Source organism: Psittacula echo (genome assembly GCF_963264785.1).
Source record: "Psittacula echo genome assembly, chromosome: 1".
NCBI classification, from domain to species: Eukaryota; Metazoa; Chordata; class Aves; order Psittaciformes; family Psittacidae; genus Psittacula; species Psittacula echo.
Window position 1 is genome coordinate 129,214,229 of NC_137735.1, and position 26,904 is coordinate 129,241,132.

The 26,904-nt window shown below is 44.8% G+C and overlaps 1 protein-coding gene across 1 annotated transcript in view; it reads right to left on the reverse strand.

Annotated features, from left to right (window-relative positions):
• Window positions 1–1,338: 1,338 nt before the first annotated feature.
• Window positions 1,339–26,904, reverse strand: part of CCDC3 (coiled-coil domain containing 3) — a gene marked incomplete at both ends in the record, with an annotated part of 37,143 nt that continues 11,577 nt past the window's right edge. Inside the window, one exon of the mRNA XM_080620316.1 lies at window positions 1,339–1,614. Within this exon, the coding sequence (XP_080476442.1) occupies window positions 1,339–1,614 (276 nt within the window). The remainder of the gene's footprint in view (window positions 1,615–26,904) is intronic.

Genomic DNA, 26,904 nt, shown 5'->3' on the forward strand with positions numbered 1-26,904 from the left:
TCATGCTTGGAGTAAGAAAAACTACTTTGAGAAAGGAAGAAAACCACAAAAACTCTTCTGTCTTTCTCTCCTTATGGGGTCCTGTTACGAAGGAAGGTTGGTAGAGTAACAAGACCCAAGACATGCTCTGGTACATTAACACTGCTGAAAATGTTAGCCACGGTTACTGATTCCTTAACCTATGCTACTTGAGCACAAGTCAATTTGTAAATGTTGAATAAAGGATGTGATGAACTTCTGTTTTAACAAGATAACCAAGAAATGGGATTTACTTCATACCTTAAGAACTTAGACTATATCAGATGTGTAATAAAAATATTTTCTATGGGTTTTTAAAATATATACATATATAAACTACCTTAATTTTTAATGCCCTGTCGATATGGATGTCGTCTCTACAGTATCTAAGTGTAACTAAGTGAGGCTGCCCAGCAACCTCCAATATACCTCAAACAGTGATTACAAAACTTGAAGCCTTGACCACACTGTAAATAAAACCTGCTTGAAAATGGGATCTGAAACTGCCTGCTGGGCCTGATCCCACACGCACTAATAGTCAGGCTAAGTCCACTCCTGACTGTTGGAGCTGAATTAGGTCCTAGACACAATCTCAAAATGATGTGTTTCCAACCCTTGTTGGCTGGACAATGATAAAGGCATCTGGGGGAGTTACTGAGACCCTTGAGGCACTTCCTGGTAAAATAAAAAATACTAGATATTTTTATTTAGAATACCTAGGGACATCTATAAGCATCTTAAGACAATTTGGGCACATCTATACTTCATTTTGGAGCGAGGCCCAAATTGACTGTATCCCAGACATGGCCTTTGCTCAAACACTGGGTATAGAATTTAGTCAAGCTTAAGCGAGGTTGAGACCTTGGGCATGATGATGGAGCAAAGAGCATTCATGTCTGCATTCTTCCCACAGCATTTATATTCATATATCCCCTGGCCTTGCTTACCCAGCCCATGTGAGGAGTTGGCAAGAAGTTCACTCCTGCAAATGGAGTGCCTGCAATGGCCCATGGGGCCCATGCCACCTTCATTAAAGACAACCTGAATCTGGTGACAGAGGTGGAAGTGGGTGAGGTTGGAGAAGCACACATTACTGTCTGGTCCACTGAGGACAGCAAGGATGTGGGGTTTGGGCTGTGCCATCAACACACAGCCAAATCCAGTTTGTATTCTTGTTTAATCTAGCTCTGTGTCTAAAGCAAGTTCAGATCTGTTTCCCATGCAAGGTTTGAAGTGGTGTAGACAAGGTGTGAGGACCAGATCCTGACCTAATGCAGGCAAAATTTGCCATTACCATTGGCCTGAGCGCTTACTCTTGCATTATACTTTAAGGTAGGTAGCATGAGAGTTCTCCTGCTTCAAAGAGTTAATATAGGGGATTTGACCACTGGCAGAAGAAAGTTTCTCACTGAGCTTTCGGTTCATCTGCTCCATGTGCCTGGTGTTTTTCCTGGCTTGCCGGAGAGACCTCTTGACTTTCTTCACCCGATCCCGCAGCTGCTTGTTCCTCTTCTCCAGCGCTGCCACTTTCTGCTGCAGCTTCTTCACTCTGTCCTCCTCCTCAAACAGCGCTTTCTGCACTGAGGAGCACATGAGCTGAGGGGACAGGAGGAACAACATGAAAACAAGAGAGCTTCACACAAAAGCTTATTAAAGCAAGGGGTTCCCTGAAACACCCCACAGCTCTACAAAAGCAGAATGCTTTTTTTGGAAGTTCTATCCTATTTTCATACCTTTTTCAGTAAAATCCTGTCTTTCACTTCTATACTCAGAAAAGACCCAAAATTGCTGATTTTAATGACACTAATGATCCACAATTACTTTTATGAGCTGTTTTGACAGACCTGTCCAGCCCACTACATTGAATTTCTGGTATGAAATGAGTTCAGGCCAAGGGGTGTCACTTTTGGAAAACTCTAGGTTTGATTCAGCTTAGCAGCCCTTCAGAAGCCCTAGAATTTGGTGTAAGCCTGCCCTTTGTTCTTTATGTCAACATGTGAAATAGGGCACCCACAAAACAGACTGCTTGGGTTTGCTTTTTCAAGAACTGAGTTATCTTAAATACCTCATTATATGGGCTTCTTTCAGACAAAACCCTAAAGGGTAAATTCTCAGCTGTCTCTAGAAGCATTTTAGACCCCATAACTTTAATAGAATTGATTTTTTTGAGGGGGTCATTGGCTGAAAACTGCCCCTTGCATTCTGCCTCCTTTCAACTTATTGCAATATTGCCCTCAGGAGGGACATCAAGCTCTCGATGTCCACTCATGCCTTTGGCTCTTAGGTAGGCAAGAAGAAAAGCCAGCTTCAAAGCTGCTGCACCCAAGGCATCACTAGAAGAGCAGCTCACAGGGCATCTTCAAATTCATTGCATTGCATTGTGGTCCAAATGTAAAACATCTGTTCTTCCTCTACTAACTCATCCTAGGATGAGTCTATCTCATCTACATGTGATTGCCACGTTCACAGTCTCCTGTTTCTGACTTGCTTCCCATTTGTAGGTCCAGCAATGGGAATGGGATGAGAAACACCAGATACAAAGGCTGCTGGCTAGTTTCAATGCAAAGGAGTTGTGTTCCTGATGGACAGTGTCACTTGGGATGGGATTCAGCTGCCTTCTCTTAAGCAGCTGAAAGTGAGACTTGTGTCTGGGCTCCTCTCTTTTGGTTTCTCCTGTAATGTCTGCAGGGAGAGACACCCTTCAAGAGGGTGGAATCAAGTGGGAGGAATCACTGAACACAACTCTCTCTTTTCACTGGCTATGAAGGCACCAAGTTCTATGGGCCACGTTTTACAAGCAGGAAAAGAGAAGCCACCATCAAAATCTATTTCTGCCTGGGGTGATGTGCCTCCTTCTTTTCCTGCGAAAAGCATCCTGAGATATAAGTGGGACTTTCAGCTAATTCCTGCACTGGTACAATGTGAGGAGAGACAGTCTTCTGCTGCATTTATCTCCTATATACATCTAGATTACTCTGTGTGTGTGTGTGTCAAGCACTCCTGGAGCCTGGATGGGCTTTCTCTGGCAGAACATTTGGAACAGACAGGGAATCTAAATAAACAAGTAAATCCTCACTGTGATGATGAAGGATTACATGTTTCTTTCCATCTTGCTTTGTAGTATTTTCAACAACTGAAAGTAGGGGAGGGAGCCCGCTTTGATGAATAACATTTCATTTGCTTTGGAAACCCCCAGCAGCTGAAAGCCCTGGCCAGTCAACACAAACACAGCAACTGCTTCCAGTCCCCATAAGCCCTCGTTTCTGGTGCGAAAACACTGCAGTGCTTTGCTAAAAGGCAAATGCTTGCTCTGACCATCCTCTCATAAGGGTTCTTTTATAAACACATAGAAGGGAGACTGGGAGCTCACAGATAGAGGGCCAGAAATTGCACTGAAGAGAAGGGAGTTTGGTTTTGATGCCAGCTCATTCCAAGTGCTGTTTGAAAACAGCCAGCACATCTTGGCTTTTGTGTTTGGCAAACCCTTGCAAAACTTCAAGCAGAACACTTCTTGAATTTAAATCCTTGCAAAGGAGAGCAATGAGTTAGGAAAAGACATTTGCTGGGAAGACAGGAGGTGGAAACTCTACTTCAGGAGGGATTTCTTGCCTTTTCCATCGATGCAGTGATAGGCATGGCATATAACATAGTCCAATGCAGAGGAACAAACAATTCACACAGCTGAAGTGTGAGGTTGTGTGAACCCAACCATGTCTCATTTGTCTGAGCTGACTGGGGGGGGAATGGTAATATCTGATGGCAGACATCAGGGATGGCATTAGCCTCATCCCAGAGGCACTCCCAAACTTTCTGAGGTTAGTCTTCTGTCAGCAGAGGTAATCCAGCTCTACAGAGCCACTCAGAAACTTCTCAAACACCATCAAAAGCTAACCAGCTCGTTTGCTTTTGCACTCCCTCTCCATTCTGAAACCCCCCATTTAGAGCTTAAATTGTCTGCATATATCCAGAGAGATGACTGAAGCAACATAGTTATAAAACACCGAGGTACTGTTGGACAGGCACAGCTTTGTTTACCAACAGGGTAGGTGATAGAAGAGCACAGCTTGATAGCTGGATGCCTGCCTGCAATCACAGGACTACCAGCTGAAAAATAAACTCTTTGCTCCTTCTACATGGGGGAAAATAACAAGGTGGAGCCCTCACATTCTCACACACCAGTCACAAACAGCCATTGTCATGGGGCTCCGCAGTGGCTATGATGGTGCTGTCCCACCCTTGCTCTTACTGCTAAGGCTGCGGTTCTCATGGGTGCAACCCAGGTGCTCAGAACTGTGCAACTGCACTAGCTAGGAGCTCAGCACCGCCAGTTTAACTAACCCAGCTGCTGAACACATAGGTCAGAAGTTAACCGGCCCTTGGTCCGTGTTGCTATTTGAATATCTGTTGTTTACAGCCAGATGAGATATCCCAGCATTGCACAATCTTCCCTATGGAGCCTATCTACAGAAAAGAATTTCGCACCCCATTTTAGTTGGTCTCATGCACCCAGAAATGTGCACAGTTTGCACAGATGACCATTCAGAGCAAACCTTAGTCCAAAAGCATTTCTGGGACTGGCCTGTGCTGCTATTCCCCATCACAGCTTGGCACAACAGGTACACTAGAAGGTGGTGGTGATGGGGCAGTTTATGCAATGTTTAAGGGACAATGAAATCTCTATCCAGCAGGGTAGGTCACCAAGGAGCCAGTTCCAAGTAGTGCCACTGAAGGAAAGGATGGATAGCTCACAACTCCTATTCCCACATGATATCAATAGCAGCAGTTAAGCAATGGCATACATGCCCCCAGACCTGGGAAACAAGGAGAAGGACCAGCAAATAGCTCCTGAGAAAAACTAATGGGTTATTTTTCTAGGCTTCCTTTAAGTTATGTTCTCTAATGCCCCACAGTTCAGAAGAGTTGTTTGTTGCGAAGATCACTGTCTGCACCTCTGCTTGTTTCAGTTCCACAGTTATGTTAGCAAGGCCTCCTCAGCAGTAGTTAACTCGAGTCCAGAGCATTATCAGGATATGTCACAAGAAGGGTAGCACGAGAAACATATAGAGCCTTAGGATTTATCCCACACAGCCTACAGCTGTGAAACTACAAATTAAATACATCTGAGTGTTTGTCTGAAAGGTCCTGTCACAAATATATCCAGTTTTGCATTTTACCACATCTAGATGATTTACAAAATCTGTCCATCTTCCAAACAAATCAGCACTGTAACAAATAAAACTGATTTTTGGAGCATCACATTACAGGCACGTGAACCCTTTACCCAGCACCCTGAACTGACATATATACAATTGCCAGATTGACAGACACATACATCTGCCTTCTAGGAGCTTCATTTGAATGGGATAGTGGCTAGGAAAGGCATGATGGCAGTGTTCATCCACCACAAATTGTCCTTAAATAGCTGAAGTTAGTGTTACAGAGCTCAAATAATTCAAAACTCAGCAGTGGCATCCAAGTCTTGCCTTTCATCTACTAAAGTGAGAGGAACTGAGTTCTAGCTAGCTTCTCACACATGCTCCCTTGGGTCAGCACCGCTAAAAGCACTGGGGCTCCACTACCTAAAAGTCTTTCACTTCAGGTATCTTAAGAATACCTTTCACATCAGTCAGTCTTTTTGGACATTTAGATATAGGGTGTCATCAGGCAAGATTACTGTAGGAATGTCTTTGAATGTGTGACAATAAGACTGATCTCTGCATGGACATGACGTGGGTTTAGAAGGCCTGGCCACGGGTCACTGGTTTCTTGCCCTCAAATCTTCTTGCTGGCTCCTGCACTGGAGCAGTGTGTAGCCAGGATACTCCTTCAACATCCCAGACTGAGCATTGCCCCTGCACAACCTATTGGGAACATCTGGTGGAAGAAATGAACCTGGAAACACAGCAGGTTGGGAAGCACAGGTCCTAATGAGCCTCCTTTGCACTGCACCCCAGCGAGCTCGCCCCATCCCCACACCACTCTCCTCTTGCCTTTCCGTGCTATAAATCTGCTCTGCAGCAAAGGTAAAAACTGCATTTGCTGCATGTTGACTTGCTGCTTTGTGCTTTCCTGCTGTTCAAGTTATATAAAACATCTTAAACCAAAACCTTATGCAGCATGAAGCGCTCTGTTTGTCTCCACACTGCAATAATTCATGAACTCTCTCAAGGGGCTCAGTAGCCAAACATAGCTCTTTATTTTTCTTTAGCTCCATCAGGACTCATTTCCCTAACCCCTCTGAGCTGCTGAGGAAGCTCATAGGGGCACGTACAGAATGTTCACCTCTCCTGGCCAGCGTGGTCCCCTTTGATCCCTGCCTTGACATAGCCACATTTCAGACCCTGAGCATCACTTCGTCTTTCTGTCAACCCCTTTGAGCAGGCTACATGGCATGAGCATTTGGATAGAAAGATGGACAGTGTGGCAAAAGATAGCAGGAAGGGTCTGGCAGCAAAGGGCATTGCGTTTGGGATGGAGTGACTTAACCTCCAGTTATCGGAACATTTTAGACAAGACTAACACTCCTGCTGAAGTGTGGAAAAGCCCCTGTCAGCACTGTTAAACCATCCTGCTGGGTAAAGTGGTGGGAGAATGGTAGTGCTGGGTTAAACCACCTCTGCTTGCTGCAAGACTCTATCTTTCAGACGTACCAAATCGAGGCCCCAAGCTCAGATCCAGCATCACTGGCATTAATGGAGACGAGCTGGGATTTCACCCTGGAACTTCATATGAAATCACCAAGATACATAAGAATAGAGAGAGAATTGATTGAGGCTGTTCTTATCTTACCTTACTGAATGCTGGGTCATCATTTGCCATGGGAGGTGTAAAGCTTGTGGCCCAAGTCTCCACTTCATTTGAAATACTGGAGATGGGGAGTTCACTGGGGTATGAAACATTACCTGCAGGGAGCCTCTGCCAGGCCTCACCCCCCCAAGGTGTCTCAGCACTTTTCTTTCATTTCACTGCTCTCTAAAAGCAGATTTTCACTTTAAACTCCTAAGATTCAGCCAGTCAAGGCAAATCATCTCACCTTTCCCAATCATCATTGGAGAGGAACGGGCACATCCAAGAGGAGACTTCTTGCCTACCTTAGACACCTGTCTCAGGTGGAGCACTTTTGGGGACACATCTCCATTGCCTCACTAGCTCAGACTGAGATAGATCCCACCCCGAGTCCCACTAAATGTCAGCTGGCTTCTCTATCTACCTGAGGCAGGCTGCAAGGGCAGCATACAGATACTTGGGAGTTTGGAGAACCTTGCCCTGGAAACGCCCAAATCCATGTCCATGGGCAATCATGAGCCTTTAAAAACAGCCTTATTTGTTCCAATCTACATCAAACTGCTGCTTGGCAGAAAACCATCCCAAGAATCATTGGAGGGCTTGCCAGGAGCAGCTCTTGGACAGCCTCTTGGCAGGTCTTCTGGGTGGCACTTGGCACTGACATCCCCATGAGTAGCTGAGAGGGGCCCATGTACCAGAAAGATGTGAATGGTGTTTACAAGCTGTGACTTAAGGTCTGAGTGCCAGCAGCTCCATCAAGGCACCAGCTCAGCACAGAGGATGGTTTACTCACAGAGAGGAGAGTTGCTCACAAGGAAAAACACAACCTATTCTTGTTCTTAAATTATGATCTTAAACTGAACAATAGATCTTTTAAGGAAAATCAAGTGCTTTGCGAATCTTCTCTGGCAAGTGTCTGGATTGCTGGTGGCTCTCATCGGCAGTGGGTGTTGCAGGCACCCATTTCAAAACCCTACCCTTTGCCTTTGAACTCACAGCCCTTGCACCTCTGTTCCCAGGCTGGGGTGGTTTTACTGAACACAGGGGGATCAGGAGGCACTTGAGGGCTAATGAAGCCATGGATGTACCTAGAGAGAGGTTCCTGGCCCCCAAACCATGTCTATACCTTGTGCTGTGTCACTGGTTTCCCCAGACACTTTGAAATGCTGCTGAGGGAGGGATGCAAAGACACCAGGGGACAGTCACAGACAATCCTCTCTGCCAAGATTGGGGATGGAGGTGGAAACGTGTCTCCAGATTCATCACTGCCAGTACCCAGGAAGGGATCAACACCTTATTCCCTATACTTGCAAAGCAAAAAAGGCGATGGTTTAACAAGAATAGAAACCACACTCATCAAGAAGGCAGGAAAGAGGAAAAACAAAAGGTGTAGGATATGAGCCAGGCTTCCTACCACAGGCACCTCTCTTGTGCCAAGTGAGCAGATAAGTCAGTCCTGACAGTAAATCCCTAAACTCCCTGCCCAGGCAGTGGGAGACAGAAGGTCTCCAGGAAGAGAAAAATTAATCAAGAGGATAGAACCTCACTCTGCGGCATCTCCAAGTCCCTTTCCACTCCTCGCTGATGATGCAGGCAGCAAGGGAGGCACATCAAGAGCCAGCCGGCTGCTTTTCCCGTCACTCTGAGGTGGAGGGGCTCTGCTCTCGCCTTGTTTCCTTTGAAAACGTTCCTCCAAGAGATTCGCCCAAGATGCCACAGGAATGTGGTGGTGGATCTGGGAGGGGAGCGGCAGTCAAGTCTCGTGTCTAAGTGGTTTAGCAGGAGCAGCCGTCCTCCTCCTCTCCTGGCTGTATCCACAGAGCACTGGGCTCAGTGCTCAGCTCCATGCCTTGTGCTTTCTTCAATCCCAAGAGCTTCCCGGCCTTCTGCACCACTCCTGGCTTAAGGCAGGGCAGTCTTAACCCTTTGAGATGGGTCAGGGATGGTGGGAAGCAGAGGGTCTTACAGATATCACAGGGGTTTAGCCCCCAGGGACAGGCAGTACCACCCTGCCAGCCTCTTCGCTGAGACCCATGTCACCCCACTGTGTTTCCCTCCATCAGAAATACTCAGGATGGCCAGTGAAATAATGAACTGTGGGGCAGCATATAGCATGCAAAAGCAGGGACAGCAGCCAGGACACTGTTTCTGTCTCTCCACCCCTGTTACAGGGGATGTACAGAGCCCACATGGGCTTTGCAACACAGCTATCTGCAAGATATAGATTGCAAATACAATCCAAGCATCAATACAATACAATACAATGCAGCATCTGCTCTAGTTCCTTCTAGGTACCATGCATGGGTGGTAGATGTTCCTGATACACCTCTGTTCTGTTCCTGGAGAGTACATGGTGCAGGCAGATTAAGATTAAGCTGCTTGCTTATAGGCAAATGACACTTAAAGTGAACTACACAGCTCAACTATGCTGAGCTTAAAGAAAAACATTTTTAATAGAGAAAAACAAAGCCTTTCCTCTGTTGCTAGAAGCAATTTAGGTGCTGAGAACAAAAGCAGGTTTAAGTCTACCTTACAAGACAGGCTTCCTAGATTCTGCATTTTGCTCTGCCTGAATGCTGAAAACAACTGAGTTAAACAGTTACTGCTTTTGTCTTTCCTTTTTCTACCCCCCTTTTTATTTGGTGCTCAGAGCTAGGGATGCAACTTCAGCTGGGCTTCAAAAGTCTCTGTAAAAGGCTTTTCTTCTATAACACGTACAGAAAGTTTCCATTTCCACAGCTATCAAACTTTCCAAATCTTGCTATCCACTTTAATTTCCACCTCAGCTTTTTCCCCACCTCATGTTATTATTATCACAATAAAACTAATTAGGTCTGATACGCCTTAAATTACTTTGCCAATATACCTTACCTCAAGTGTATTGTACTGCAACTCAGAGATGCTGTGTGACCACGTCTCCAAGCTAAACTTGTTTTACTTGGCTTGTATTTCAATAGGATTAGGTCAGCATTCCCCTCATACATACACACAGCAAATTAATTAAATACCAAGAAAAGGATAAAACCAGCAGGACCCAGAAACAGTGCATTGTGTCCTACCCTCTTACTAATGGGAACACAGGGAAATGAGAAACTGCTGATCAGAACAGCACAGCATCTTAAGCTTTGCTGCTGTTTATTGAAATGTCAGTGTAGACTTTTGAATGAGCTGACCTCTACTTTATGTTATAACACCTCCCTGAACCTTCATTTAATTTAATGGTCCTGGTTAATAGACTGAATACACCCTATAGCAGGGTAGCAGTGAAGGAAGTACAATACATTCAAATACACCATCCTTAGATCCAGCTGAAGCTGAAAAACAGCATCAGCTGTTGAGGAAACATATTTTTCTTTACCAATAGTAATTTATGTGACAATAATATTAGTTTAAACCAGGGTTATACCTGGTTTGAGGTGTTTAAGTATGGTTTACTTCAGACTAATGCATGACAATTTGTAGGAGTTCCCTGGGGGTCCTAACAGAGGTGGTTGATGCTTTGGTGTAGTATGGATGTCTGAGAGATGAGGTTGGGATTTAGCATAGCTGTTAGGGGTAAAAAAGTAATAGGTGGGAGAGCTGAGCCATGGGAGTATGGGGGCACACGGAAAAACGAAACAAGATTAAGGGCTTAATGAATTCAAAACCTCCTGTGGGCAAGGCAATGCCAGACCTGACTCCTCGACAGGTTCAGAGCACACATGCTCAGTGCCCGCATCCCGCCAAGAGGAGAAGGGAGAGACTGAGACTAGTAAATGTAAAATAAAATACGGTTTGAAAAAGCCTTCAGTTCTCTGTCATCTCTAAGTCAAGATGAGAAAAGAGAGAAGCAGAGCAAATCCCAGCAGCATTGGCAAACGGCCACAGTGTGACTGCAATGCACTAAAAGCTGCCTCTCAAGAAAACACAGAGACAGGGACCTTCACTGTAAGTGGAGTCCATGTCTCCCACCCCCCCCCCCCCCAGCAAATTTATCATACCTAGGGGGAGTTTTATGCCCAACAGCAGAATCCATGCTGAGAAAGGCAAATGTTTAAAGCTAACGCAACACCTATAAAAATCATGTTCCTCTATAAATCCCTCCATTCTGGATGTCTTGGCTTCGTAGTTCACATACGCTGCTGCAGCTCAGCTGCCTTTACAAACAGATAGGGTTTCCTTGGCTGCAGGCTTGGCTGGAAGCACTGGGCATGCACTGCTGCCGTGCACAGCTTCTGGAGTTCAAAGAGCAAATGAAGGTGCCCTGGGGCAACCTGCTGTCCTCAGCTGCTGAGGTGTCTGCAGCTTTCCTGAGCATCCATAGGAACTTCTGGAGATATTTTACCTCTTTTGTCATGTCCACTTAGCTGCAGAAAAGCAGGGGGAATGAAAAGGACATACTCAGACCTGCATTTACTTGTGTTTGGTGGGTTCTTTGGGGTTGTCTTTGCACCACCCTGCTTAATGCATCTAACCTAGATCCTGGGTGGGAAATACTGGCTTTCTGGGCTTTTTCTGCAGTCAGTGGAGAGACAGAGATTCCCCTGAAGGATGAGTCAGAGAAACTAATTTAGAGCATGGAGCAGGCACTCAAACAGAGCTGAGTTGCACAGAAACAACCACAGCAAGAGATGCCCCTGCCATGGCAGGAGCAGGACAACAGGTTCTAATTAAGCATTTCCCTGTAAGCAATAAGGGACCTGTGAAACCTTGAGGGTTTGCTGTCTGCTTTTATGAGACCTCACCTGGAGTACTCCATACAGTTCTGGTGCCCCCAGCATAAGGACATGGAGCTGTTGGAGCAAGTCCAGAGGAGGCCACAAGGATGATCAGGGGACTGGAGTACCTCCCATATGAAGACAGGCTGAGAAAGTTGGGGCTATTCAGTGGGGAGAAGAGAAGGCTGCGTGGAGACCAAATAGCAGTCTTCCAGTAGCTGAAGGGGGCTACAAGGATGCTGGGGAAGGACTCTTCATCAGGGGCTGTAGTGACAGGACAAGGGGTAACGGATTAAAACTTAAACAGGGAAGATTTAGGTTGGATATAAAGAAAAGATTCTTTACCATGGAGTGGTGAGGCACTGGAACAGGTTCCCCAAGGAAGCTGTGGCAGTGTTCAAGGCCAGGTCGGACAGGGCTTGGAGCAAGCTGCTCTAGTGGAAGGTGTCCCTGCCTGTGGCAGGGGGGTGGAACTGGATGGGCTTTAAGGTCCCTTCCAACCGCAAGCATTCTATGATTCTGAACTATGTGAGTGGCACTGAAATCAGACTGGATGAAGCACAGGGGCTTGATGACAGGCATCTGCCTCAGCTGTTCTGCGCCCAGCGGAAGCAGCCTCAGGAGAGGTCAGTGAGCAGTGACAAACAGGCGTAAGCACAGCAGAGGACCAGGTTCAGCCCTTATTCAAGCACGGAAATGCTACAGGTTGCCACAGCGGTGAAGTGGAAAAGCTTTGTGAGGTTGACGAACCAAAGACAAAAGGGGTGGAACAACAAACATCTGTGATCTGCAGGCACTCTCTGGCTAATGTCAGGAACCAGAGGCAAAATGCCCAAGAGACTAATCAGCAGCTCTGAAAAACAAGCTCCAAGCACTAACATCTGGCTGATGGGAGCTCACTGCTGCTCACAGATATTCCTGTCCCACCAGGCAGCTCAGAGCAGCCTGTCCACAACTCCAGCCGCTGCGTAGGCTGTAAATCCTGAAAGGGACCTGGACCACCCTGGATGCAATAAATGGGCAACAGGCTACTCTGAGCATGGCAGAGTTTGGCAAATAACCAGTCTTCAAGGTGCAGAGATGTGGTATTTAAGGACCACCCTCCTGCTTGCCTGTGCTCAAATGGCCCCAAGCATTTGGGGCATTAATGGCTGTTTCCATAGAATCAAAAGCTGCAGTTTCACTCGAGTACAATCCCTCAGGTAGGGTCCTGTTCCTGAGCCAGGATTTCAATTCTCAGTAGAAATTTTGGGTCAGTGAAATACAGTTATATTTGAAATTCAGCATTATATATAATGGCCAAAATCTCTCTCTGCTGCTTTGCTCTGCTTCATATAGACTCAAAAGCATCAGAAACTCCTGTCACATCCTGCACAACTTATTGCGTTATACAGAGAAAAGCTTTGCACACAGGACTGGTTACAATGTCCATGGAAAATAAGGTCTTACGGTATGGGTAACTCAGGTCGCTCCATACACACAAAGCTGGAGCCCTCTTTCCAGCCCGGTTTCAGGGAAAGGAGGATTGCCTCCATAGCTACACTGGATAAAATGCCCACGGGGCTGACTAATGTCCTGTGGCAAACTCTTCCCTGCAAGCATCTAAATTATACAGCACACACTCCACTGCTGGTTAATGTTACAATGGGGGCTCTCAACTATTAAATCCTAAGTTAATAATTGTGTTGGAGCAAGATAATTACATAGCAAATGCCACACCACCACACAGCGAGCACATGGCAATACCTCTGAGCTACAATTACAATCATGCACTGCTTTGGTTTTTGGCTCTTTTCTGAATTAACTGTCCCATGATTTGCAAAATCTTGTAAAATCCTGCTGTTATGTGCACTTACCTGTAAAATCTGCTATTGTTCCTGGCAAAATATTTAGGTAAAGGTACCAAACAGATCTCCTGTAAATCTGTGTTACTATTTGTATATGTAAGTGCATACAAGGACTTTAAATCTGATTATGACACTAATTTTCTCTATCAGTCCAAAGTTTTTCTGTGGATAACAATTTTGCTTTTCTCACATTTCCCTGACACAGAAGTTACCTATGCTTTCAACAGCTTTGTATTGCATCACGTGAGCAATAGCAAGAGCCAGGCTCTGGACAGCTCCAAAGAGCAGATGATCTGAATTGCCCCAGCACTCCTGCAGTAGCAATCACAGTATCATAGAATCTCAGAGTGGTTTGGGTTGGAAAGGACCTGAAGATCATCCAGTTCCAACCCCCTGCCATGAACAGGGACACCTCACACTAAACCATGTTGCTCAAGGCTCTCTCCAACCTGGCCTTGAACACTGCCAGGGATGGGGCATTCACCACTTCTCTGAGCACCCTGTGCCAGTGCCTCACCACCTTCACAGCAAAGAACTTCTTCTTTATATCCAACCTGAACTTCCCCTGTTCAAGTTTAAACCCATCACACCTTGTCCTATACCTACAGTCCCTTATGAGGAGTCTTTCTCTGGCAACCTTGTAGGCCCCCTTCAGATCCACACCATGAGCCATCCATACAACCCCCCAAGAATTGCCTAAAATCATAGCAGTAAAGACAAAAATAACCCCAAAAGCCACTGTGAGGAAGCCAGGAACTGGCCTCCAGTCTAGTCCCTTTACTAGGGCACTTGCCTTGTCTTTTGGCAGTGGTTATTTTGGAAAAGCAAAATCACAATTATTTTGACCTGTGTTATCTGCACAGCTTGTTCTCATTAAGCAACATGTGCACTTCACACCTAATCAAAGAGGGCCAGTAAAATGAGTGTCCTAATCAGAGGAAAGGAACTGGATGTCTCCACTACAGGCAGGGCAATCATCAGTTAGGGAAAAAGTAGTCCCAGTGAGAAGTATTTCTCTGTGCTTCAATTCCCTATCTCCAAAAATGGGGATTAAAGGACATCTGCGATTTGCAGAATTTCCTGAGCCGTTATAGTCCACACCAGAAGGCTTATAATCAAAGTCTGGATACTGTTGGGACAGGACCAATACGGGAGCCAAGACCAATGGTCAGATACTTCATTCCCATGCAGAATGATCTCAGTGCTTCTCTGTGCACATTTGAAGTATCAGCCCAAACCCAAGATTTTTCCACAAATGGTGCTGCTAGGCATTGCCTACCACTGCAGCCTTCTCTCTGGTGATCTGGAAACATATTTTTCAGTAAGGATCCTGGATAAATTGCCAGGCACTGGAGCACGTCGGTTGTGCTTACAATAATGAGGGGTTTATTCAAGAAAAGTTTGCAATTTAAAAGTTGGATCTTTCTTTGTCACAGAAGTCCATAGAGAAAATCCTGGCTATGCAAATCCTTGGCTTAGATACATGAGCACTGTCCAAGGGATTTCAGTGTGTGCTGTGTCGCATTCATAGAATCATAATCATTTAGGTTGGGAAAGACCTTTTCAAGTTCTTTTCATGGTTTTAAGTATGACCAAAGGGACTACTTCCAGCCACTGCTTTCACTGGGACATGGAAAACAAAACCAACCTTTCTTAAAGGCATCATTCACCTATGGGGACAAATTGGATGCGAGCAACAACATGCCAATGGTCACACCTTCTGTTCTTCTGGACCTAAGAGTCAGTAAACCAGCAGGGAAGCCAGCAGAATACATAAGGAGTTTTTACAGGAAAGGAAGGCAACATTTATTCTCACTCATCATCTAAGATAGAAATTACCACGAGTTTGACGTAATGTGGAAGAACGCAGCAAAAACATGGCACTAGGCATCTAGAGAGATTGGTAAAGACCTTTTCCTGCAGGTGTTTGAGGCCTCTCACCATCAACCAGATATGATTTAGGATTAATATATGTCAACTGCAACACAAACTCAGCTGGAAAGACTGGATGACCAGTTTGTTTAATCTGATTCCTATCCAGACTGATCTCTCTGTTCAGCCTTGGTCTGTTTAATCCTGTTAATAAGTACATCACTGTACTGACATGCAGCACCTACACTTCACATGGAAGCCAGTGTTACTGTAAGACAATCAAACTGATGATCTACGCTGCTCCCTTAGGATACTTGTGAAGCATTTCAAGTGAAGAAGCATAAAAAAATCATGAAACATTGCACATTTCAAGTGGTTTTTTCCTTCCATATTGTCCCCACCCTAGAGATCCTGCCACTTACTAAATGTTTATTTAATCCCTCCCTAAAATAACCTTTTACCATTGAGAACTTTGCAAGTGTTTGGGAGGGGGAGGAGTTGTTTGCTGTTTTGATGGAAGGAGAGAAACTAATTTATTTCGTGGCTGAGATTTATGTGTCAAGTTTTAGCTCGCAGCCAGATTTTTTTTTTAGCCAAGCTATAAAATCTGAAGATAATTCCAACTGTCCATCCTCAGTGACTTTTATGAAGCAATTCCTCATAAGTGTAAAATAGAAGGAGACTCCACACCATGGAAGTTTTCAACAGAAATGAGTAGATCCGTTTCTGCACAGAAGGGCTGGAACATATGTGAGTCTAAGCAGAGCCGTCAGAAAGCAGAAACTCAGCCCCGCTTACTAAAAACTGGTGAACACGTTAACGAACCTGTGTCTCTTAAATGTTTTGGATGCAAACTGAGAGCAAGGAAGAGGTTGCACTTGTCCATGGGCAAAATAAAGCTGAGTTTTGCTTGAGGCATCAGGCTTTTTGCAAACTGAAGAGCAAATGCCTTGATATGATACCTTAAAGATGTTCCTTGTCTGATGAGCCTGTTCAGTTCGATGTTGGTCACCTGGAAGGTGTTATGTTCATGTCCTCCAGCAAAAGACATAGAAATCCCTCACTAAGCATGTGAAATGTTGTACTGCTCCATCCCTTCTGTCACCTTTGCCGTGCCAGATCCAGAGCAACAGTGATGGCCTGACCCATGCCTGGGCAGTAAGGTGGCTGGAGCAGCTGCTTGTGGACTGGATCAAAATGAAGAGCAAAGAGTCAGCAGAGGTGAGTAATTATGTGTGTCAGAAACCCACATTGAGACTTGAGTGCCTGAAACTCAAAATCTCAGTTGAGACACTATGTAAAGGCTGAGGCTTTGGCTACATCCACATCAGAAAATCAGTTGGAGCAAGAGGCACATACCTGCACAATGAAGCTCTAGATGTGTTTGGGTGAGCACATATACAGGGAAAAGGGATCAAAAGGTGTATGAAGGACCAACAACAGATACCGTGTGTTCCCATTAGGAGCTGGTGCACACAAACAGGCACCTGGAGCAGCTGGCTGAGTTTCCCCCAGAGGGAATCTACTCAGTGGGCACCAAAACCTCTCTGTGAACTGAACCAACATTTGCCAAGCTAAACTACATGTCTCCTACTCACCAGGCTCATTCCCTGTCATGAAGGAGACTGCAGTGATTTGACACGTCTTCTTGTTGACAAGCCTACGATGGCTGCTGTTCCCACAGGTGTTTTGCCTGAGCTCCGTGGCTTGGGAAACCTTCAAACTGTAGACCTCACAACCATTGCACTGCATGCAGTACAACTGGTTTCACATTTGCCTCCCATCCTTCCTGATGGGCCAGATCCAGCCCTTGGAAGTCTCAGCATTGAGCTGTGGGGGCCCATCACAGCTTGGCTGAGGATGGAAGGTGGTGATGAACATGCTGTGCTGCTCCAGGACTGTGTAATACCATTGCAGCTCGGAAATAGCAGCTTCCCAAAGCACCATCTACTACCAGAGCTCGATATATTTCTCTCCCCGAAGTTTCACTAGAAAGCTCAAGCAAAGAGGAGGGCTGGTTTGGCTCTAAAAGAGCCCGCCTATTTCCCTCTACTTGACACACTGCAAATCCTTACTGGTGCTGACATCGACACTCTCCCAAACTCCCCAATTTTTTAAGAACACTTAAACCAACAACTGCTGGGAAAACACAGAGCCTGTGAAGCCACCTTGGCTGTGTTTTAATGCCTTCTGGAAAGATCCTAATGCAAGACAGACGTTCATGGTATGTTTGCACTTGTAACTAAGCACCGGCTATGCTTGAGCTTGGCTGTAATGAGCTCTCCCAGAATACCACACATGAAATACAGGCAAAGAGACAGGGATAATTGTTCAGAGTTGCATGTGATGGAAAGTGGAATCTAGCAGCAAGAAGTCAAGTAGATACAAGGATTCCCATATTACCTCCCAGCTTTGCTGATGACTGTCCCTGTCTTAGAGCCAGCTAAAAATTGTTTTGATACTCCAGTTCCAAAGTGAGTCCCTCAGGTACAATTATGAGATTGGAAGTGAACTGAATTTAGTAAAAGCCACAGATGTTCAGATCTACTAAAAAATGACAAAAAAAAAAAAGAATTTGCCCCAACCTTTTGCTTTATGTGAGGCACTGGAGAGTGACAGATCAGAGGAGATGCTCTGCTATAGACTCAAGGAAATGAGTTACCTACACGACCAGGTAGCAATTTGGATAAGGTGACAAAAAGCAGATCGTAAGTAATGTGATAACACCTAAAGAAACTGCCATTTGTCCAACAGCCACACATCAGCTTACACATTCCTTTTGAAGTCAGTGGTGTCATTGCTGGGTAGGTGTAAACTCCTGTCTTAGGTCACTAATTTGAATACTTAAATTTAGTGAAGACTATCAAAAATGTATGTCACATCCTTGTGTACACCTTTGACTGCTGAGGGAATATTTCCCAGGCATTTCAAAGCTTAATTATTCAAAGGTTTCTTCAGAAAATTAGACTAGAACTGATGCACATGTAACAATACTCAAGAAACAAGAAAATTATACAGGTAATCCAACAAGAACACCAGCTGATTCAATTACTGGGTTTAACCTCAAAGTTCCTCCTTGTGTTTGATGACAGCCTTTTGCCTCTTTGGCCAATCCCAAACCCAAGACTACTCCAGACAGTGGTAAGGATCTTCTAGGATCCTCCCCTCAATGTTAATTTGCAAGAAGGGGTTATATGCAGTTATATCTAATCAGTTCTGAGCTGAGTTTTGAATCATAGATGGTAACACGCTGGATGCAGATGTGGATTGCCTGGGCTTTAAAAATCCTGGTTAAGAATTGTGTGCAGTTCTGGTGTCCTCAACATAAAAAGGACATGGAACTGTTGGAACAAGTCCAGAGGAGGGCCACGAGGATGATCAGGGGACTGGAGCACCTCCCGTATGGAGACAGGCTGAGAAAGTTGGGGCTGTTCAGCCTGGAGAAGAGAAGGCTGCGTGGAGACCTCATAGCAGTCTTCGAGTAGCTGAAGGGGGCCTACAAGGATGCTGGGGAGAGACTCTTCATCAGGGACTGTAGTGACAGGACAAGGGGTGACGGGTTCAAACTTAAACAGGGGAAGTTTAGATTGGATATAAGGAAGAAATTCTTTACTGAGAGGATGATGAGGCACTGGAATGGGTTGCCCAGGGAGGTTGTGAATGCTCCATCCTTAGAGGTGTTCAAGGCCAGGTTGGATGAGGCCTTGGGTGACATGGTTTAGCATGGGGTGTCCCTGCCCATGGCAGGGGGGTTGGAACTAGATGATCATAAGGTCCTTTCCAACCCTAACTATTCTAGGATTCTATGATTCTAAGAAACAATGAAGTTACAGTAATGGCCATGACAACGCATGTCTGTGGCAACCACAGATGGGTTCTCTTCATCCTGCGTGTGTTACGCATTAAGCCACTATAGGCATTGCAGCTCACTAACAGTTCCTACACAGCATCTGTGAGGCTTGCAGAAGCTCAGAGGAAGAGGACACGACTCTGCTCAGCTCTGACAAATTACAATCAATTCACTGTTACAGGCTTTCCATGTCTTCAGGTGCAATGTGGTTTTACAGGGCACTTCCACTCCTTGTAGCCAGCAGAGTCAAAAGCTTCTTGAAGGCTACTCAAAAATCCATCTCCCTATTTCCATCAGTAACCATAAGAATCCCCCATAGCAGCTGTGAGCAGATGTTGTTCCAAATCCCTTTCAACAGCAGCTGGACACCTCCGAGTGCGGGGCTGCACTGGCAGGACCAGTGTGATCCATCACCACATCCCCAGCCGGTGGCAGGTCAGTGATGTGCTGCAGATCTCAATCTCCTTCCTGCTCCTTTTCTATAGCTTCACAGTGTCAGCTGAGTTGAACCAGTTTTCTGGACACTTTCCCATTTCCTTAATACTTCAGCAAACAGCACTAAGAGTGAGAAAGGGCTCACAGCACATTTTTAAAGGAACCCAAGAACTCCTGGCTGTCACTGCTGTGATGGAGGCCCTTGCTTTCCCCCTGTTTTTAAAGCTGCTCTACAGCGTGTTTTATTGCATTTGATGGGGAGCTCTAAAAGGCTCTTGTCATGAAGTGATTCTAGAAGACAACCTCGATATGGCAATGCTTTTTCTCACCCTCAAACTGTTGGAAATCATCCTTTATGCTCACCAAATGACTCAGCAGGTACATATAATTCCTAGAAAAAAGATCCAGCCCCTTTTTCAGTGATGGGGAGTCCATCGTCACCCCTAGCAAACCGAAGATCAATGATCTACTCCAGCTTAAAAACACCCTGCATTTAAGCAGGGTTATATGGATGTATTTTACTACCAGTTTCCAGTTGCAGGTCAAAAACCAAAAATGTAAGGCAAAACATTTCTGCTCTGATTTCCAAGTCAGGAAATCCTTGCTGTAATTGCAGTCTGCCAGGTAAGTCATGCTGCCACCCACACCACATCCAGGTGTTTAAGGAGGTCCTACTTTCCCCTCCAGAGAATCACAGTGGCCTCTAGCAATGGCTAATTAGCACTTTGCTGATCGACAAAGCGCCAAGGAGCATTTGTTTCTGTATCATTGCTGACTCCATAACCAGTCATTACATTTTTGTCGGGCTGCCAGGGGCCTCACACACACCTGCACACTGCCCACACGGCTGTTAGGAAGAGATTTACAATAATTAATTGTAACATTCCTATCACATATCTCCCCACCCATTTCCAGCAGCAGCATGTAAGCCTGACAACAGGCATGTCTAATTTCCCCTCCTTGTTAACCAGGTTCACAGCGCTAGAATAAAGTCAGTTCAGAGCATCTTCTGTTCGCATCCTTTGAAACTTTTACTCATTTTTTAACTCATATCTTTATTTAATCCTAGGTGAGGAATCACACTTTCTTTTCTTCTTGTTCTGTTCTCCTCTGGTTATTTGTTCATGCTTTCCTGACAGTCTAGACAGCCCTACCACTTATGATTTTCCTGAGATGGACACTTTCCAAACTGCATGGCTCTCCTCCCACAGAATGTGGGCCAAGCTTCACGAAACCAAACCTCTTCCCATAGATCACCATTTCCCTGGCTAGCAATTAACTTCCAGAGCTGAAGACGTGGGAAATAAAGGCTGTGCAAAATACTCATCACCTCCAGGACAACTTCCCAGTTTCCAAAGACATCTACTGTCCATGCAGCATCCCACCAAGCTGCATCCCTCACACTGATATTCCTACACCCTCTCTACTTCATGTTTATCCTTGTAACCTCCCAAGCTGCTCCTCTTTACTGATCCTCATGCTGCCCTTCAGTGGGAAAGCAGAAAGCCCTACTGACATTTTTCTTCCCCCTGATTTGTTTCTAATCTGGTTTGCATTTTAGTTTTCTTTCTTTCTTTCCCCCCCCCCCCCACCCCTGCACCATGTTCTGGTTCTACGTCCTTCTCAGTTTTCACTTTCTCTCACAGATTGCTGGCACTATTGACATCCATCTGCACTTAATCTTTTTGGGATTAAGTCTTACACACAAATATTTGCTTTCCCTGTTGGCACTTCCAGCAGTCTAGGCAAAACCTTGAAATTTCCCTGTGGCGATAGCAGTGGGAGGTCCCAGACAGTCAGGAAAGGGCTTTTACTCCTCTTCTCTCATGGACCTGCATTGCAGAGCATTTGTGGTGGTTGATTCCCATCCAGGATAGGACAGAAACAACCTTCGTTGAGGCCCAGACGTCAAGCACGGTCTTTAACCTTGGAGTCCTGTGTTAGTAGAGAATGTAGAATAGAGGTCTACACAATCACAAGTGGCATGCAGGGATTAAGTAGAGAATGACAGCGCCTTCCAGCAGAAGAACTGGAGGTATCCAATGATACAGTTCGAACCAGGTTCAAGGCAATCAAAAAGTGCTAATTCTCAAGAGGAGGCTGGACAGCTTCATGGAAGATAAATCCACTGGAAGTCACTGAATATACAGAAAAACTCAATATGTGGAAATTGCTTCACCACAATGAGTCCTTCACCTGAAAACACTGGAGGCTGGGATAGCATCCAAAGAACCACCATACATCATTACCTTCTTCATACACTCTTCCCTGGATACCTGATGCAGATATCTGCTGGTTTCCTGTGGGTTTTGGGGAGCGAGTGGAGAATGCAGTCTCTTACTCTTACTCTTATGCAAAAATAACTAGTGCTACTGGTTCATTTCAGTTGTTTTATAGCCAAGCTGGTGGCAAGGAATGCTCACCTTTGCCTGATCCTCCTGTGGGTCACCACCGAACAGGTAGAGGTGGCAGATGTAGGCAACCTTATTTTCACATCACTCTTGTTTTTCTCAATCCACAGACTTTGTGTCCTTCCTCCTTATTTCATTCTTCTGTGCCATCAATAGGAAATAGTTTATTTACAGTTTTAGAAGGCAACCCCATTTCCTGCCTCTTTCCTTTTCCAGAAATGGAGAACTCTCCACAAAAGCACATCTCCTCGGTCTGGCGTGGGGCAATCCTCTATGCAAACCCCCGAACAGAAGCAACATTGTGGTTGGCTTGGCTGGTATCTTTAGTTTCCTCCAGCACAAAGTTCCTCACATGAACTTCCATCACTTACACAGATTTCACACCTCCTAGGAACAAACTCAGGATGAGGGGAAAGTGAACTATATCCCTTAACACGATTCCTTTTCCTTTAAAGTCACCAAGAGTTTCAGAGGAAATGGGATGAGTTGGAAGCACTTAGTGGACTTCCTCTGAACTAGATAATACAAAGCACAATATATTAAGCTATTCAATTGACTGCTTACTTCAATATAGTTTGCTTTCCATTTCAAACTTTTAAAAGCAAACCAGCACATATCTTACACTTCTTTTGTAGCCCCAAATTGCATTCTCTACTTTTTCCTCAGAAGACCACTATTTTGCACCAGTTCATGGTGACTGATATTGACCTGTCAAAAGGACTCCTATACTCTACTTTGCTGTTGGCTGCAACACTTCAGAGCCTTGTATGCAATTAAATGCAGTATTTCCTCACACTTTGCAAGCAATGCTGAAGTAGACAAGCTCCCTAACTCCTTTCAACTACTACTTAAAAAAATCCAACCAAGAATCCAATCCCAACCCGGAATATTTATACATAAAATGTGTGGAACAATTAGGTTTAGAGTCCCATCTAGAATATATACTTGGAGACCAAACAGACAAAGCCCTGAAGTCAATGCTGAAGTAATCCAAAAAGCACCATGTAAAAAGGTCATCTTACATGTTTTCCAACAGTATTGTCTGGATTAGAAAGCTTATTCCAATTATTACTGAAAGCTTTTGGTTCTAAGGCTTTCTCTGGTCAGAAATGTTTTTCCCTTTTGATGGAGTATTGATAACATGTGTCTTTCTTTTTTCTTTCCTTCACACCATTTTGAAAAATGCTTTTAGTTTCATTTACACATCTCTCACCATTTCCTAAATCAGTCTTTAATTGACCACAAGCATGTAAAAAAAAGGGGGGGTGGGGTTTTTGGTATTTCAAGACACAATGAATTACTTTAAAGCAATTTAGAATATTGGATTTAAATCCACAAAATAAAATACGATGTCTAACATGCATTCAGCAAATCCTATCCAAAAGACTTTATAAGCTGGAAGATAAAGCTCCAAAATGCATCATAAGCTCCAGCCAAATTCAAGCCACCTGCTCCACACAGCAATAGATATGGAAGGAGGACCCCAGGCAAACTGCGGTGCTTGTTTCAAGCTTTGGACTCTTCCAGAATCCGCTGAAGCTAAGCCCAGATCTAAGTTCCTCTATATCCAGGAAAAACAAACAGTGAGACAGAGCCATAGTCATGGTCAATGTGTTGTAGCAAAAACGGTCCAGGACCACAAGTACAGGAAAGACATGGACCTGTTGGAACGGGTCCAGAGGCCACAAAAATGATTAGAAGGATGGAACACCTCTGCTGTGAGGAAAGGGGCTTATAAGAAAGATGGGGTGAAATGTTTTAGCAGCGCATGTAAAAATAGAGCAAGGGGTAATGGTTTTACACTAAAAAAGGGTAGATTTATTCTAGATACAAGGGTATCTTTTATGATGAGGGTGGTGAAATGCCCAGAGAGGTGGTAAATGGAATTCCTGGAAATATTCAATGTCAAGTTATAGCCAGGTTAGAGCAACCTGATCTAGTTGAAGATGTCCCCGCTTGTTGCAGGCTTTAGACTACATGAGCTTTAAAGGTCTCGTCCAACCCAAACCAGTCTGTGATTCTGATTCCCACCCTGGGGTGGAAATACCAGTGACACACAGTCAGCTCATCTCTGAAATTTCTGGGCTTGAAGGTGAAAAAATAAAGAACTTACTTAAGTTTTGTTCTTTTAGTGGTTTTTCTTGTCAGAAAAAAAGCATTTCAGTAGGCACACACTAACTGAAAGCACATTTCTAAGATGCTAAATAGGAGAATACCACACTTGAACAGCTTGGTGCTGGTGACTTCCTAGGGCAGGCAGAGATGAATCTTACCCTGAAAACACAAGACAAGTCTGCAGCAATGTCTATTCTGTTCTTGGGGTCCTAAATTGCTCTGAATCTTGTTTAGCTAGATTGAGAACCTGCTTCCCCTCCCTCCATCCATTGTCTGCCTGCAAGGACTGCCTGCAACTTTCCAAGATACAAAAAGAAAGAAGGAAAGAACATTCAATTCCTTTGGATCTGTAAAGGAAGAGATGAGATCCTTCCTTTGATAAACACTGAGAGCAAACATGAACACTGCAACTGTCACGCTTCCAGCTCAGTATTTGTGTGGTTGAGACCAACCCTAGACACTGCCAATGTCTATGTTAATGTTTAAAGGTACACGTGGGCTTAGGAGCAGATTGGAGTACGCAGCCCTGGGCAAGCCTGAGATCTCCACCCTTTCAGCATAGCGAATGCTGTAAATATCATAGCAAATGCAATTACCAGAGACTGATAAACACCACTTCGTTAGCAGAGACCATGGCAGGCTTCTCCTGTTTCAGATGTTCCTGACAATGAGCAGGAACCAGAGGTCGATCCTGAAGTCTGGACACAGAACAGGCAGGCAAATTTTGGTTTTGGCCTTTCTCTGTCCTGGTGCTGTGATGGAAGGAGCCTGTTCTTTCACATCCTCAACATTGGTAATGTTTTTCTTCCGCAATGTCCATCCATAAGGAGTTGCATGTGCTCCAGCGGCTTCAGAGCGCCACTGACTTGGAAGTGCCAGGACATTTCTCATAAGTATTTCAGCTGCTTCTAGGCATGGGTTAAATATAGGAGGGTTTTGTCCCTGGATGTGGTTTTGAGCCATTTTTATTGAAGAGGGAAATACTCAAGCATAAAATATTATTTCCAGGACACGTTTAATCTACAGTTCCGCACCTTTGGGAAAAGAACCAAGAATCACAGTTGTTCCCCTGCCTTTTGAAATCGAGACTTAGGAAAACACAGGCTCAATTAGGATTTCAAGGGACAGATCGTGAAGTGTTCACTGAGCTCAGACAAAACATGCCTGAGCCTAAAACATGTAAAAGGGCAGAAACCAAATCGCTGCGGGTAGTAACAACCCTTCCCTGGGGTCCTCTTAAAACTGCTCATTTCCAATCCACAGGCTCTTCCCAGCATCAGCATTCATGTCCAGCATAGCTATAACTGCCTGAAGCACCCAGGGAACTTGCAAGTGATCTTTAGAAGAATTTACCTCCAGGTTGTCCATTTGAATCCAGCTGATGGAGGTGGGCTTTGGATGCTGTCTGGTACCTCCTGGAGCTGCTCAGCCACAGCATGGAGGATATAAACCCTCTCCAGAGGGAGCAAATCACTACTGTCACCACAGCCATCAAGTTTGAGGAATAAGAAGTAGACAGGGATAGAGGGCTCTGAAACCTTACACAGTCCCGCCCAGAACAATATCATGGCCCGTGCAATGGATCTTCCTCCACAGGCAAACAGCAAAAGGAGAATGTCTTCTGACACCACAACCTTCCAGCTTGTAAATGATAGAGATTTCATCACATCAATTGGTAGGTTTGGTGGGTTATTTTCTTATTTCTTATTTCCACGGGGATTTTTAATGTTCTCTCATTTAAATCTGTTATTTTTCCTTTGTCTCTGCTTACAGATACCTCCCCAATAGAGGTACTTATGGACCAAGAATAAAATGCCTGTTTCTTTCCCACAGATAAGCCACATACACAGAGATTCTCACTTTAGGGCATCTTTTATAGGCCATGAATAAACTCTCTCCCATCCATTTGGGACCTCAGAGCTCTTTTAAATCATGGGCTGGCATTTGGCAGAGGTCCCCCAGCTAAGCACCTTCCTCATTACTCCTCATCTTCCATACCTGAAAATGACGCTTTTAAAGTGGAAAAGAGCTTTCCTGCTCTACAATGAAATTGAGGATTTCAAGTGGATGTGGCTTCTGGGTTCATGCTTCAAGGGCTCTAAATAAGAGATCCTTCTCCATGTAATGAAATGGAGACTTAGAGCATCTGAATTTCTACTCCTATCCTCTGCCAATGTCAGTACAAGCCGTTCCTCTACTTTGACTTTCCTTCCTTTCTCTCCCCAGCAACAATCCAGTTAAGCAACTAACTAATTTTTTTCTACAACAAAATACATAACCAAAAGCATCCAGAAGAACAGAATTGTGCTCAATCCCTGTCTAAAAGCTCTGGAAAGACAAAACAAATGAATGTGCTCTGAAATAGGTATAAAGTGAAGACAAATGGAGGGGATAAACTCATTTTAAGGAATATATATGTCACCATCCACCTGAAGAAGGAAACCAGCCTTCATATCACCAACATGCTTTGGTTTGAATAAACAGCCAAACCCCAGTTGCTCATGTGTCATCCATCTGACCATATCTCCTCACTCAAAGTACAGCAGTGCCTGTGCAACGGGGCTGGAAGTCACAAAGGGAGAAAGGGAAGGGCAGAGGATTTAGACAAATGAGTTTACAGGCAGAAAATAGTGCTCAGAGAGTTGATCTAATCCTAGAGGGGATAAATCCTGGGTCAAAGAGAATTGTCTTTACTGACTGGGATACAGAGCTTAACACACTGCCTTGCTTTCACCATCTGCAGAATGGGAATAGCTCTCCTGCTACCCCTGCATGGTAATAAAGATGAGTCAGTTTGAGGACAACAGTGTGTAAGTCTCAGGAGATACTTTTTCGCTTGCTTGCTCTTAAGTTTCTTGGGCAGAAACTCAGAC